This window comes from Dendropsophus ebraccatus, chromosome 11 (genome assembly GCF_027789765.1).
Source record: "Dendropsophus ebraccatus isolate aDenEbr1 chromosome 11, aDenEbr1.pat, whole genome shotgun sequence".
NCBI classification, from domain to species: domain Eukaryota; kingdom Metazoa; phylum Chordata; class Amphibia; order Anura; family Hylidae; genus Dendropsophus; species Dendropsophus ebraccatus.
This window is the reverse complement of record NC_091464.1, coordinates 9,933,823-9,948,354: the sequence shown is the minus strand read 5'-3', so window position 1 is coordinate 9,948,354 and position 14,532 is coordinate 9,933,823. Positions and strand designations below refer to the sequence as shown.

General features: G+C 44.1%; 2 protein-coding genes across 5 annotated transcripts in view; one reads left to right on the top strand and one right to left on the bottom strand.

Moving 5' to 3' along the window:
• The window catches only part of LOC138767691 (complement decay-accelerating factor transmembrane isoform-like), a 176,460-nt gene extending 170,741 nt beyond the window's left edge, over positions 1-5,719 (top strand). For all 3 annotated transcript variants that reach the window (XM_069945372.1, XM_069945371.1, XM_069945370.1), the window contains 4 exons: positions 2,570-2,758; positions 3,406-3,502; positions 5,431-5,507; positions 5,598-5,719. In XM_069945372.1, the coding sequence (XP_069801473.1) occupies positions 2,570-2,758; positions 3,406-3,502; positions 5,431-5,507; positions 5,598-5,599 (365 nt within the window). In that variant the 3' untranslated portion in view covers positions 5,600-5,719. The remainder of the gene's footprint in view (positions 1-2,569; positions 2,759-3,405; positions 3,503-5,430; positions 5,508-5,597) is intronic.
• A 2,950-nt stretch (positions 5,720-8,669) lies between these two features.
• TMDD1 (transmembrane and death domain 1) lies at positions 8,670-14,251 on the bottom strand. 2 transcript variants are annotated; one of them, XM_069945837.1, is made up of 5 exons: positions 14,108-14,251; positions 13,857-14,015; positions 12,002-12,121; positions 11,432-11,575; positions 8,686-9,133 (listed from the first exon to the last, which is right to left on the bottom strand). In XM_069945837.1, exons 1-5 carry the CDS (start codon positions 14,244-14,246, stop codon positions 8,931-8,933), a joined length of 765 nt encoding a protein of 254 aa, XP_069801938.1. In that variant the 5' UTR covers positions 14,247-14,251; the 3' UTR covers positions 8,686-8,930. The 2 variants fall into 2 exon arrangements, with proteins under 2 accessions (XP_069801939.1, XP_069801938.1); XM_069945838.1 differs by lacking the exon at positions 11,432-11,575 and having other exon boundaries at positions 8,670-9,133.
• Positions 14,252-14,532: the final 281 nt, after the last annotated feature.

The following is a 14,532-nucleotide window of genomic DNA, read 5'->3' as shown; positions in this document are numbered from 1 at the left end:
ATTAAGTGCAGGGGAAAAAGTACTTTATAAGTATTTCCAGTAATAAGTGTATATTGGTAATTTGTATAACTTTTGGGGGGCAATACAATACTTTAATACAAATTTTCAAGGGACTTCTCCTTTAATACCGTCACTTTAACCCTTTCTGCTGTATATTTACATCGCTGGTGCCAGGTGGTATATGGAACGGACTCAGGAGTTTGCTGCTCCATATTCACTGGGTCTCAGCTGTTTATTACAGCTGCCAGCTAAAACATATGGAATAACCCTTTAAAGGGGAACTTCGGTGATTTTTTTTCTTTCAAATCAACTGGTTTCGGAAAGTTATATAGATTTGTAATTTACTTCTATTTTAAAATTTTCCAGTCTTCCAGTACTTTTCAGCTGCTGTATGTCCTGCAGGAAGTGGTGTATTCTTTTTAGCCTGACACAGTGTTCTCTGCTGCCACCTCTGTCCATGTCAGGAACTGTCCAGAGCAAGAGAGGTTTTCTATGGGGATTTGCTGCTGCTCTGGACAGTTCCTGACATGGACAGAGGTGGCAGTAGAGAGCACTGTGTCATGCTGGAAAGAATGCGCCACTTCCTGCAAGATATACAGCAGCTGATAAGTACTGGAAGACTTGAGATTTTTAAATAGAAGTAAATTACGAATTTACATAACTTTCTGAAACCAGTTAATTTGAAAGAAGAAAAATCAGCGGATTGCTGCTTTAAGGGGTTATTCCATATATCGCAGCAGAGTGGCAGCTGTGATTGTTTGATCATTTTGATCCATTTTTTGATCCTTTGTTGTTTATAATGGAAGTCAATGAAGAAACATATCAAAACGGATGCACACAAATGTATATCTTTTTTCATCCATTTTTTATTCCTTTTTTGCATAAAACAGATTAATTAAAATGCATTGCAAAAACGCAGTTAGTACCCAGCCTTAGTCATGTTCATTGGCTTTTCTTCTTTTTTGTATGATAAACTGGGATTGAATATTTTGTTATGCTCTTCCATCTCTTATTTATTCACCATGCTCGAGTCCAATTGTTCAGCATTTAAGGACCAGTGGCTGAAGAAGTTGGATTTAGCCCTAGAGAGTCCTGGAAAACATGGATATAACGGCTGTATCCATGTTTTCCAGGACTGTTTTAAATATAAAAAAGAAAAGGCACCTGAATCAGGGCCTAAAAACTAAATATCTCTATTGTTACATTATGCGCCTTCAGACAGTAATATGGATGCAACTCAAGAGTGGTTTTTGTATTGACTGTCTACAAATTAAAACTTTATAGTTGTATAATAAACAAAGTTTATAGTGTGCACCATCAACCACACTAACACACAGAGGGTTAAGGTGGGTGTTGTTTTTTTAAACATGACAACCAGTGTATATAGATCCTGGGGGAGGTGTTCTTCTGCTAAGACTTGGTACTTTATTGGCTGAGGTACAAAAAGAGTTACTTGTATAGCACTATTGTTTACTTATATATGCTTTATGGGATGGAAACATCAGGTTTGAACGTCAGCGCCATATTGTAATAGCTTCACTAAATAATCATTAAAAATATAATCGTGACATCATTAACAGTACCCCCTTTCAAGCCATTTTAAAAAGCAGATGACCTTTATTCCTAGTACAAAAGACTAACAATCAGTTTCACTGTGTGTATGTGTGTGTGTGTGTGTGTGGGGGGGGGGGGGGGGGGGGGGTTCTGAGGTCTTCAGTAATTTGGGGACAATAGTTAATAGAATTACACAAAGGAAGGTAAAATTCTAGTCTGTTCCTTTCTAATATGAAATGTATGGGGGTGGTTTTGCTTCTTCTTTCTTTATTGGCTTCAGGCTTATGGATTCTTCATAATTGTCTGAGAAGGGGAAATCAGCATACATAGCTGGAGTTGTTTCTTTAACATCTGATATGCCTATAACATCTGGCTGTTTCTTGAAGATGTGGAGTCCTTCCTCTTGGAAAAATATCTATAAGTATCTAGTTTTATTCACTGATTCATCAGCCTTAAATACCGTTCCTCATAAAGAGTTGATAGAGAAGTTAGTGAGAATTGGGCTTAATTCCTGGATGGCTTAGTGGATTTGTGGTTGGCTGAAGGATATATATCAGAGGGTTGTTATCAATGGTGTATATTCTGAACCAAGACGGGTTACAAGTGGTGGCCACAAGGGTCTGTTCTTATGTTTGTGACATATAAGGTTTGTATAAAGTTTGTTTACTTCATATAAAGTTTATAGTATGCACTAAGTAACCACACTAACACACTGATGGTCAAGGTGGATCTTGTTTTTTTAAAAAAATGACAGCCAGTATATTAATTGTGGGAGCGGTATTCTTCTAAGGCTTGTGTCAGGACTTCATTGGCTGAGGTACGAAAAGAGTTACTTGCATAGCACTAGTGATTACTTACATAAGCTTTAAGGAATGTAAATCCCTTTTAGCTTACAAAGCATCACATTACATAGTCAGACATTTAGACACCATGAATGAATGATTTATTGTCTGTATTTTGTTACTTGTTACTGTACAGGAAAGCAACATTTGCATCTTTTTTCGCCCCTGAACAGGAAGCTGCCCAGACCCCCCTGTTCTGGATTATGCAGAGGTTATTGAGTTACCTGAAGACCAGTATTTTCCACGAGAAATATTTATAACCTACAGATGCCTCCCCGGATATAAATATGACCTATTTCTATCACCTACCGTTCAGTGCCTGGAAGACTTTACATGGTCAGGCACCACTCTATTCTGCAAAAGTAAGTATGCTGCTGCACTTTTATTGACTGAGGGTCTTTATACATCTAGAGTATTGACGGCCGTGGGCGGCGGTAAATGAATGATAATCAGCGAGATCAGTGCTTGTTTACATGAAACTACAAACCGAATGGTCAGGACGCACAAATGATCCATATATGGTTTGTATAGCCATGGAAACTAACAGCACAGATGTACATATATCTGTGCTGTCAATTTCCAGATCACACAGCAGTATATACTTACCTTCTGCACTGCTGTGTGATCCAGCATCCCGCTCTGCTGGCTCTTCTGTCTTCTATCTTTAAGTCTTTCCTCCACTTGCTGTCAAGCATTCTGGAGGAGGCAACGGCCTCATGCAGAAAGGCAACGATCAGCGGACATTGTGCCAACCGGTTGATTGTTGCCTTTCTGCATGAGCCATTACACGAAATGATTATCGTCTGGAACGGTTGGTAATCAGCCAAGTACAGCCGATAATCGCTTTGTGTAACTGATAATCCCTTTGTGAAACCGATAATCGCTTTGTGGACCCTAAAGGATGCAGGAGCGAATAATGACCAATATTCACTAATTGTATAGAAATGTCTGCAGCCAAAATAAATATCTATTAACAACAATCTTAATAACTGAATTGCTCATTCTATAGAGGTCGACTGTGGAGATCCTGAGCGGATCAAAAATGGGAAAATACAAGTAACGGGAACAGATTTTGGATCAATTGCAGTTTACAGCTGTAATATAGGGTGAGAGGCCAATAATACTCTATATCTATTGTGAAGAACACATTTATTGTTTCTAGAGTTAGATTACCATAGTTGTTAAAGGGGAACTCCGACACAGTGCTCTCTGTCCATGTCAGGAACTGTCAAAAGCAGGAGAGGTTTTCTATGAGGATTTGCTCCTGCTCTGGACAGTTCCTGACATGGACTGAGGTGGCAGCAGAGAGCACTGTATCATGCTGGAAAGAATGCGCCACTTCCTGCAAGATATACAGCAGCTGATAAGCATTTTTGCCGGAGTGCCCCTTTAATACTTATCAGTCAGTGATTTTGTTTTATTTCACATTGTTACTGTGGGCTTGGTAACTGCTTGGGGGCTAGAAAAGTCTTAACATAAGGTCTAAAGCAGAGAATGACTCCTAGTGGTTACTGGAGGGGCGGCCTATGATCCCTTAGATCCATGAAAGGGAGGTCTTAAAAGAGAAGTTCGGCCAAAATTTCTTCTAAAGTAATGTACTTCCCCCCAAAAGTTATAAAAATCTCCAATATACACTTATTACTGGAAATACTTATAAAGTGCTTTTTTTCCCTGCACTTACTACTGGATCAAGGCTTCACTTCCTGGATAACATGGTGATATCACTTCCTGGATAACATGGTGATGTCACTTCCTGGATAACATGGTGATGTCACTTCCTGGATAACATGGTGATGTCACTTCCTGGATAACATGGTGATGTCACTTCCTGGATAACAGGAAGTGACATCACCATGTTATCTAGGAAGTGACATCACCATGTTATCCAGGAAGTGACAGCACCATGTTATCCAGGAAGAGAAGCCTTGATGCCGTAGTAAATGCAGGGAAAAAAGCACTTTATAAGCATTTCCCATAATAAGTGTATATTGGGGATATGTATAACTTTTGGGGGGCAATACAATACTTCTATAAAATTTGTCGCCGGACTTCTCCTTTAATGCTTTAGTATACCATGACCATTGTATGCTTCTTTGTGGGGATAGTTTGTACAGGTGCTTTTTGCAAGATCCATTTAGGTATGCTTGGGCAAGTTAAAGGGGAACTATCAGCAGGTTAAATGAATCTAACCTGCTATATGTCCCTATTGCTAAGGAGGCGCTGAGGAGGATGTTATGACTCTTACCTTCATCCTTGGCGCCATTCCTGTGCAGTTAGTCATGAACTCTGTGGTCTGGTGAGACATTAGGAGCACTGCCCACCCCCATAGCGCCGATCCACCCCTGGTCAGTGCGCCCCTTTCTGGGGTAGGCTGGCCGGATCATCAATATGGGGATGGGCAATGCTCATAACGGTCTCACGAATCACAGCTAACTGTATCAGAAAGGCGCAGAGGATGAAGGTAAGAGACAACTCCTGCACAATAGGGACATATCAGCAGGTTAGGTTACCATCCCCGTGCCCCCACAGCGCTGCATCACCGGTTCTCTGACAGCTGCCGGAACTCATTTTCCCCAGACTTCCTGCTCAGTCACAACTTAAAAGTCACAAGTAAAAGTACCCAACCTGGCTGATGGATTGGCCACTCAGCCAGTCAGTGACTGTAAAGGTGTCTTGCCCCAGTCACTGACTGGCTGAGTGTGCACCTGGGAGAGGAGATGCAATGTTGCAGGGGGGTGGGTAAGTATACACTGTTTATTAAATTATTTGCCCCACCCCCGCCAGCATTTTTTTCATTATTGCTGGGTTCCCCTTTAACATGAACTAGAATGGAGATTGTGAACTAAGCCTCTTGTCCAAGCTCAGTGTCTGGACTCTCGAGAGCAAAAAAAATCACACACAACCTCTAAGATTCTGTATAGTCTTCCTATCAGAGCTGAAGTGGGTAAAACTGCAACAGGGGCCCTATGGCGGCCTATGGATGTAGAACGGGAGCAGACCTGTACTGATGTCATGTATTGCTGGTTATTTACAGGTACTCTCTGACTGAGAATTCACACAGGAAATGTACAGCAGATGGTGTATGGGAGGGGAATCCCCCGCAGTGCAAATGTATGTTACATGGCCCTTCAAATACTTGGCACTAAGAAAATATTTTGGTGTTTTACAGTTTCCTTTCCTTTTTCTTTGTTTTTCTTGTAGAACCTCAAGCCTGTATGAACCATGAGACCTGAGAATCCTGCACATGTGACCGTGATGCAGATTAAGCCTTACTTTTTAGCAGACTTGTTTTGTATCCTGTGCTATTAAAGAAGAATAAACTGGCGGCAGAAAGTTAAACAAATTTGTAAATGGCTTCAATTAAAAAAAAATCTCCAGTCTTTTAGTACGTATCAACTGCTGTATGTCCTGCAGGAAGTGGTGTATTCTCTCCAGTCTGACACAGGGCTCTCTGCTGCCACCTCTGTCCATGTCAGGAACTGTCCAGAGCAGGAGAGGTTTTCTATGGGGATTTGCTGCTGCTCTGGACAGTTCCTGACATGCATCTATGTTGGGAATGACTGGTATTGTAATGCCCAACTATGGGCCCCAGCGTTATACATAGACTGAATATAGGCAGTAGCGGTCTTTGGCACCAAGCACCCCAAGCAATCACTTGGGGACCCCAACATCCAGGGGGGCCTGCTCTTCTCTTGTGCTCAAGACCGCTAGACAGGGCCGTTGCTTCGCTCGCTGCTGTGATCTGAACTGTAACTATGAGCACTCGTAATGAGTTACATGCAGCAGCAGCACTGACAGGGCGGGAGCCATTGGCTCCCTTCCTGTCAGTCACTCTTGTGGCCGCAGGAAGTGTTTTCCCTGCGGTCACAAGTGGCAGCTTTGTCCTTGTGGTGCCGGCGCTCCAGTGACATCACTGGAGCATCGGCGCCAGGACAAGGGGAGCTCGGCCTCTTGTGACCGCAGGGAAAACCCTTGCAGCCACAAGAGTGAAGAGAAGGGGAGACACCCGGACCCAGGTGAGTATAAGTGTTTGTTTTATTGTGTTATATACTATATGGGTGGGGGAGCACACAGGGGCCTGTGTAACTGGGGGAGCGCACAGCGGGGGTCTATATAAATGGGGGTAACACACTGGGGCTATATAACGGGGAAGACACAGGGGGCTATATATAACTGGGGGAGCACACAGGGGGGCTATAGACTACTGGGGCTTCACAGAGGGGTCTATATACTACTTGGGGCAGCAGAATGGGGTCTATATACAACTGGGGGAGCACACAGGAGGTCTATATCCAAGTGGGGGAGCACACAGGGGGGCTATATACTACTGGGGGAGCACACAGGGGGTCTATATACTACTGGGGTAGCACACAGGGGGTCTATATACTACTGGGGTAGCACACAGGGGGTCTATATACTACTGGGTGAACACACAGGAGTCTATATACTACTGGTGGGGCACACAGGGAGTCTATATACTGCTGAGGCAGCACACAGGGGGTCTATATACTACTGGAGGAGCACACAGAGGTCTATACACTACTGGCGGGGCACACAGGGGGTCTATATACTACTGGGGAACATACAGAGGGTCTATATACTACTGGTGGGGCACACAGGGGGTCTATTTACTACTTGGGGCAGCACACAGGGGGTGCATATATAATGGGGAGCACACAGGGGGTCTATATATAACTGGGGGAGCACACAGGGGGTCTATATATAACTGGGGGCAGCACACAAGGGTTCTATATACTGCTGGAGGAGCACACAGTGGTCTATATACTACTGGGGGAGCACATAGGGATCTATATAATACTGGTGGAGCACACAGGGGGTCTATATACTACTGGGGGAACCACACAGGGGGGTTTATATACTACTGGGAGAGCACACAGGGGTCTATATCTAAGTGGGGGAGCATACAGGAGGTCTATATCCAAGTGGGGAAACACACAGGGGGGCTATAAACCACTGAATGAGCACACAGGGGAGCTATATACAAGTGGGGGAGCACACAGGGGGTCTATATACTAGTGGGGGAGCACACAGGGGGTATATGCAATTGGGGGCAGCACACGGGGTATATACGACTGGGGGCAGCACACAGGGGGTTTATATACAACTGGGACAGCACACAGGGGGTCTATATACTTTTGGGGGAGCACACGGGGGGCTATATATAACTAGGGGAACACACAGGCGTCAATACACTACTGGGGGAAGCACACAAGGGGTATATACTACTGAGGGGAAGCACACAAGGGGTATATACTACTGGCGGCTGCACACAAGGGGTATATACTACTGGGGGCAGCACACAGCGGTCTATTGTTGTGGAGTGCGTGTTGAGGGGGGGAGCCCAGACATAACTTCGCTTGGGGCCCCAGAAATGCCAAGACCGCCCCTGAATATAGGGGCAATTAAACTGAGGGTTTGAGCACTTACTCCCCATATATGAAATAATTATACTATTTGACATGATGATGTACTGATTTGGGAATCTCTACCTTGGAGCCCCGTGCGCAGTAGGGGGCTGTCAGTAGGTTAGATTCCTCTAACCTGCTGAAGTGTGCACTAGAAGAAGCACAGTAAAAATACAGTACTGGAACTAAGCTCAGTTCATTAACACAGTACCAAAACTAACTAACAATTCCTTCACCCCCCCCCCCCCCCCCCCCCCCGTTCTCAGCTGCTGCTTTCTGCTGAAGACACAAAAATCTGTGTGTTTTTTTCCCTCTTCCCCCCTCCATTCCGAGATGGCAGATGTAAAGAAGTCCCTTGCGGGCTGTATCTGGAACATTGTAGCTTCTTTGTAATGCTGAGAGGGATAATCACAGTGAATAAAAAGAAAAAGTTATACTTATCTCTCCAGGCTTCTCCTAAGTTCTGCTGCCTGTTCTTCCTTCATTCAATCGGTCATTGATGCTACTGAACCCGTCTCAGCAGGCTGCTCAGACAATCAATGTGATTGGCTCAGCGTTCTGTCACTGCACAGTTGGGTTCTGGAGTGTCAGCTGTGGCTGCGGTGAACAGGGAACAGGCAGGAAATCGGAGGAGCATGGAGAGGTAAGTATAACTTTATTATTTTCAATACTATTTCTTCAGCTACCAACCAGCGCGGTCGGCTGGCGATGATTTTCAAACTTGCTGAAGGACAACTATCAGCTGATGATCGGTTCCTAGGCTGAGCGTTGTCTTTATTACATGGGGAGATGGTTGCCCGATTGGTCAGATAGTTGCCCTTACATTTACAGAACAAAGAGTATGTATTTTTGGATGGTGCAACATCTTATAAGGACTTGATTAACTCTTAAGTTCTCACATATAAGTCTACCCAACCATTTATAGATTTTAGTTTTATAGAGGACAAACCAAAAATGTGAGAATGTGATACTGGCCGAACTTCTGTTACCAGGCAACAATAGTGTCAAAGATGGTTGTAGTTTCAGTTCTATAGAGTGGAATCTTGGGTATAGAATAAATCACATATATTGAATTGATCCATTGACATTAAAATTCCCCAGTTTTAATCTACACTTGAGGATCGGTATTGTCAAGCAAATTCATGCCAAAAATAATCAGAAAAATCAGACTGGCAAGAAGGGGTACAGCGAATAAACCAATAATTAATCCATAAACCATACACCAAGACCATTCCGTCAGAGGACGAGTATATGGAGGAAGCTGTTGTCTTTCAACTATTAGGTCCCAGTCTTCATCCCTTTTACTGGTTACTAAAAAGAAATAGAAAAGTGAGTTGAAAAAGATACAAACTATTGTACTTTTATAGATGAGTTGTTGCTTTTCAGAATTTTTGCTTTAATAAAATGCATTGTAAGAAGTTAAAGGGGTATTGCAGGAAAATCAACTCTTCCCCTATCCACAGGATAAGGGAAAAGTAGGAGACTGCGAAGAGTCCGACATCTCCGTATCGGACCCCGGCTTCTGTATTATGAATAGAGCTGCGTGACGGCACGTGAGCCCCGGCCCTATTCATTCCTATGGGGCGACAGAAAGAGCTGAGTATGCCTGAAGAGCAATGTAATCGGCTCTTTCCATTGCTACATAGGAATGAATATAGCTGCAGGTCATGTGCCGTACCCTCAGGTCTATCAATTACACAGAAGCCGAAGGCCCGATATGGAGATCGCTGCAGTGTTGGGGCAGCTCTGTGGGTCACTTGGGCACTTGTCATGGTAGCCTGGAGTGGCGAAGAAACCCACTCCCGGACAAATGCTTCAAAGATAACCCAAGTGTAAATTTGGCGTGGGTGCAGGTGCAGTAAAAATAAACCAGAGTCCAATGGCTTAACCAGAATAACGTCTGTTTACTTAAGATCTTTAGTGCAATACAAAAATGTAGGTGCAGGCAAGAGGTAGTAGTAGTAGTTTGTAGATGAGGAAAGTGAAGTAGAGAAGTGTCTTGAAGGCCCTGTCCAATGTAGCGGTGTTCTCTGCCAAGATAGCGTTGTGAAAAACAGAAGAAAAAGACGATTCTCCTACTCACGCATAGATATCTTGGATCTGACCGCCTTATTCCCTATTATGTTCGGTCACCCGTCCTGCTAGGGTAGTATGAGGTCCCAGGTCCCTGCGCTGGGTTGAGCAGACTTCCCAGGATTTCCAAGAATAGCTGTGCGTTGCAGTAGGATACGTAGGCGTTATCTGCAGCTTTGTCCTACGGGGGTGAGTACCTAATTCAGGTATGCTGCCCTGTGTCGTGTAGCTAGTATCCCTGGCAAGGACAATGTGATCCTCAGAGGATGTCCTCCCTCCTGAGGGGACTAGCACTGCATGCTAGCTGTATTTAACAGCACAAAAAAAGATCTCTGTCTGTGTCTCTCTCTCCCCTACTACTGACTAGAGAACTCCTCCCACCAGGATCTAACCTCTCTTTATATGGACAAAACAAGCCTACTGGTGATTCGTGGGGCCTTGTTTGCAAGAGAAAGAAGAGCCAGGCTAAGGGAAAGATTGGAGGAAAAAATACCTGCACCTATGATAGGATAAGAACAATCATGTGACAAATACAAGTTAACCCCATGCTTGCCTTAGCTGTGCATAGAATAATAAATAGGAAATACAGACAGTGCCACCTAGTGGGGAAAAACACACAATACAGTTTCACTTTATTACACTGTGGGAACCTGAGTGAGTTACTTTGTCCAGGTGCATAAGAGACTTAGTGGCACACCTGTGCTAGGACACTTCTCAAACCCAACTTTAGATGGCTTTTTATCGATAATAAACAGAAGAAGGGAAGGGGGGAGGTGGGAAAAAAAAGCTTTGTGAGCACAGAAGGAAGCTCTTTTGCTAATAAAACCTACCCCAGACTTTTCAGATTTGCGTGTACTATTGATTTCTGCAAAGACATTTTAAACAGGGACACTTTAACTCTTTCCTAACCAGAGTACCGTTTTAATGGCTGCATGAACATTGCCGTGATCATTTGTAAGACCCGGCCGCACGCTTCATTGTGACTTGTAAAAAAGCTGCAAACAAGTGCCGATCTTGATGATTAAGGCCATGTTCACATGGCGTAAGAGACCGGCTGTTCCATGATCATCCCGGCCGGTACTGCAGTACTGGAGGGATGATCTTTCACTCCGCAGAGTTCTGATGCGGGCGCATCCATGCATGCCCGCATCAGAACTCCCCACTGCACGCTATAGAGCGTGTGGCCGCAGCCGCTCACTTCATAGTTTGCACTGACATGGTTTTCTACGTCCGCTATTCACTGAAAAGCAACCGCAGAAAACTGGCATGTCAGTTCTTTGCGGCGCTGCGAGGGTGTATACGGTCCGAACCCATAAAGAAACAGGGCATGTATCTATTCGTAAAAAGTACGGTTGTTGTTGCCGATTGCAACAAAAGCCGTACTTTTACGAAAAGATACGGTGTGTGAACATAGCCTAACACTTATCAGTGGAGGCTGAACAGGCTACATCTCTCACTGTCCCCAAAAAATAGAAGGACAGGTACTGCTTAAGACTTAGGACTATGTAGAAGCAGAATGCCATCTCGAGTACTTACAGTCTCTGACTTGCCGCACATTTTCTTGATTCTCATACTCATAAATAATCAGAGGTGATTTCACCTTCTGTGAGGTTTTGCTCAGTTTATCCACAATCTTCTTCAGTCCCAGAGTTCTGTCCTGGTTTAAATTTTTGGCAAGTTCTGTTCAAAATAAACACAGAGAAAGAAACCTGGAAGTACCTTCTATGTGCAGAGTATTACACCTCAGAGAAGCCAAACTTCTTGCATAATGTAGAATAAAATAAAGGGATTGTCCAGATTTTTTTTTTTTAAATATAGTGGCTTTGTTCCATAAACAGCGCCCCACCTGCCCATAGGTTGTGACTGGTATTGCAAATGGTTTAATTGAAGTGAGTGGGGCTAAGTTGCAATACCATACACAACCTGGGAACAGGGGTGGCGCTGTTTCTGAGCTCCTGCAGCCTTTTTTCTCTAACCCAACTGTTCACACAGGTGAATACACTACTCACAAAAAGTTAGGGATATATATATATATATGGGAATATACAGCCATAATGTGATGGGAATGTCCACTAAGTTGCAGATTGCAGGGGTGAAATTCCTTACCCAGAGCAATATCAACGCGCCCCACTCTATACAATGCGGAGAAAACTCGATCCCAGTAGACAGTGTCCCCTTTTGATTGCAGCCAGCTCAGCAGGGTATCTGTACAGTCTTCCATGGTCGCTGGATGCAAGAGTAAATAAGAAAAAAACACTTTACTGTATACAAGGTTTAATGAAGGATACATGTCCCCAGGGCTGTAATTGTGGCAGTATTGGTGGTATATATATATATATGCCATTGCAGCGAAGCAGGGGGTTGCCGTATGCCGGGGTAGCTTTGGCAGTGCTGTAGCAGCTCTGTCAGTGTTTGGTAACTAGGGCACTTGTCACAGTAGCCTGGGGTGGCGTTGGTACCGACCCCTGGTCAGTCAGGCACGGCTTCCGCAGGTTTGAACCCAAGTGTACGCTGGTGTGTTGGTGCAGAATGAGAGGCAGAGTCCAGTAGCTTAACCAGAATAACGTCCGTTTACTTAAAATCTTCAGTGCAATACAGAAATAAGGTTTCAGTTACTGCAGGGGCAGACAAGAGGCAGAAGAAGTAGTAACTTTAGAAGTGAGAGTAGAGGAGCGTCTTGAGGGAGCTGTCCAATGTAGCTGTGTACTCTCCAGGGATAGTGTTGTGAAGAAACTCGTACTCACATATACATCCCTTACGTGATCTGACCGCTTTATGCCCTACAGTGTCAAGATACCCGTCCTGCTAGGGTAGTACGAGGTCCCAGGTCCCTGCACTGGGTTGAGCAGACCTCTGAGGATTTGCCAGAATAGCCATGCGTTACAGTAGGATACGTAGGCGAACTACAGCTTTGTCCTACTAGGGTCAGTACCTAACTCTGGTATGCTGCCCTGTGTCTTGTAGAGAGTATCCCTGGTGTGGACAAGGTGATCCTCAGAGGATGTCCTTTCCTGCTGAGGAGTCTAGCACTGCATGCCATAGGTGGTCTCTTGCATAAGGAAAACATAGGTCTCTAGGTCCCTGTCATGGGTCCTGGCCTGAGCAGCTGATAAGTACTGGAAGACTTGAGTAAATTACAAATCTCTGGCACTTTCTGGCACCAGTTGATTAGAAAGAATTTGTTTTTGGTGAACTACCCCTTTAAGTACCAGTCATCTTCTAGACTCCAGGCAGGTACATGCTTGCAGCCACTAGAGGTCAGAAGTGTTCATATTTTTCAGGATACACACTCAAAGGATGACACCATTCATCCTATGCACATTCTTCCCAAAGATAGAGGGTGCTCTTGCCTGTAGGGCTTGCTGGCATAAATCTGCCAGGGTCTCTGAAGAGAAGTCATTGGAAATGAGCGAGTATGCTATTTGCTTGAGTATCGGGGTGCTGGAAGGTGACTAGTGCACTAAGGGTTAATCCCTAGCAGAAGCTGACAGTCATTACCTATTTATCAAAGTTAAAGGGGAACTATCAGCTTAGACAAATTTAACCTGCTGATAGCTCCCTAGTGGGCACTGGGCACGAGGATGAGGGTATATCTGTTACCTTCATCCTTTGCATTTTTTTTTTTTGCAGCAGTACCCCTCCAGCAATAAATCCAGAGAGAATCAGGCACACCAACTTCCACAGACTGTGGTTGATATTTGTTAAAACCACATTCACCTCGGCACTATTGTACATGCTATGGATATTCCACCCAAAAATACCATGTAGAAAATAGGCAGCAAAAATACTGCATGTAACACTACTCTGTAGAGCAGGGATGGGGAACCTTCGGCCCTCCATCAGATATCGATGGCCTATCCTATAGTAAGTCATCAATTATGTAGGATATTTTAGTCCGATCTTATTCCAATATAACACATATCAATCTTTCTCATCAATGTAACATCAGATGACTACTGACCAATGTTATGTCTTAGTCCACTGTCTGGAGAAAGGTCTTGTGGTGGCTCTCCATAGTCTTTGTCCGGTCCAGTAACTCTTAGATAGAAGTTCTGACATTCCAGTGGAGTTAAGAGTTGTGATATGCGCATGATCATATGCGGACTTATGTCATCGGCCACTGCAACCAGGAGCAGACATCTCTTCTTCAATATATTAATTTTTTTATACAAGATGTTGATGTTTGGTTCAATAAGAATAATGATGACCAACCTGTGTCTTCACATATCCCGCTGGAAATGAAGAGCAGTGGTAATAATACCGCCCAGTACTGAGTCGTGTAGACGGGACGTCTCTGTGAGATCAGCATCTTATTGATAGTTGCACTCGAGATTCTTGAAATAGCTGCCATGACCATTATACACTGACTACAGGACATCAAAGTTCTAGAATGAACGTTCTGACCGTGATGACACACAAATAGCTTAAGGGTAGCTCCACACACACCGTATCGCAGCGGATTTTATGCTGCGGATCTGCAACAGATCCACAGCAGATCTGATCTAAATAACTAAACACACCATCAAATCTGCTGAAGATCTGCTGCGGATCCTGTACGTGTGAATGCACCCTCAGCGTGCGTTCACATGTACAGTATCCGCAGCAGATCTGCAGCAGATCCGCAGCAGATTTGATGC

Coding starts and splice junctions, on each gene's coding strand:
- TMDD1 (XM_069945837.1), bottom strand. CDS start 14,246: ATGGCAGCTATTTCAAGAATCTCGAGTGCAACTATCAATAAGATGCTG. Junction 12,122..13,856: donor TGGACTAAGACATAACATTG/GTCAGTAGTCAT, acceptor TCTTGCATCCAG/CGACCATGGAAGACTGTACA. Junction 9,134..11,431: donor TGTGCGGCAAGTCAGAGACT/GTAAGTACTCGA, acceptor ATTTCTTTTTAG/TAACCAGTAAAAGGGATGAA.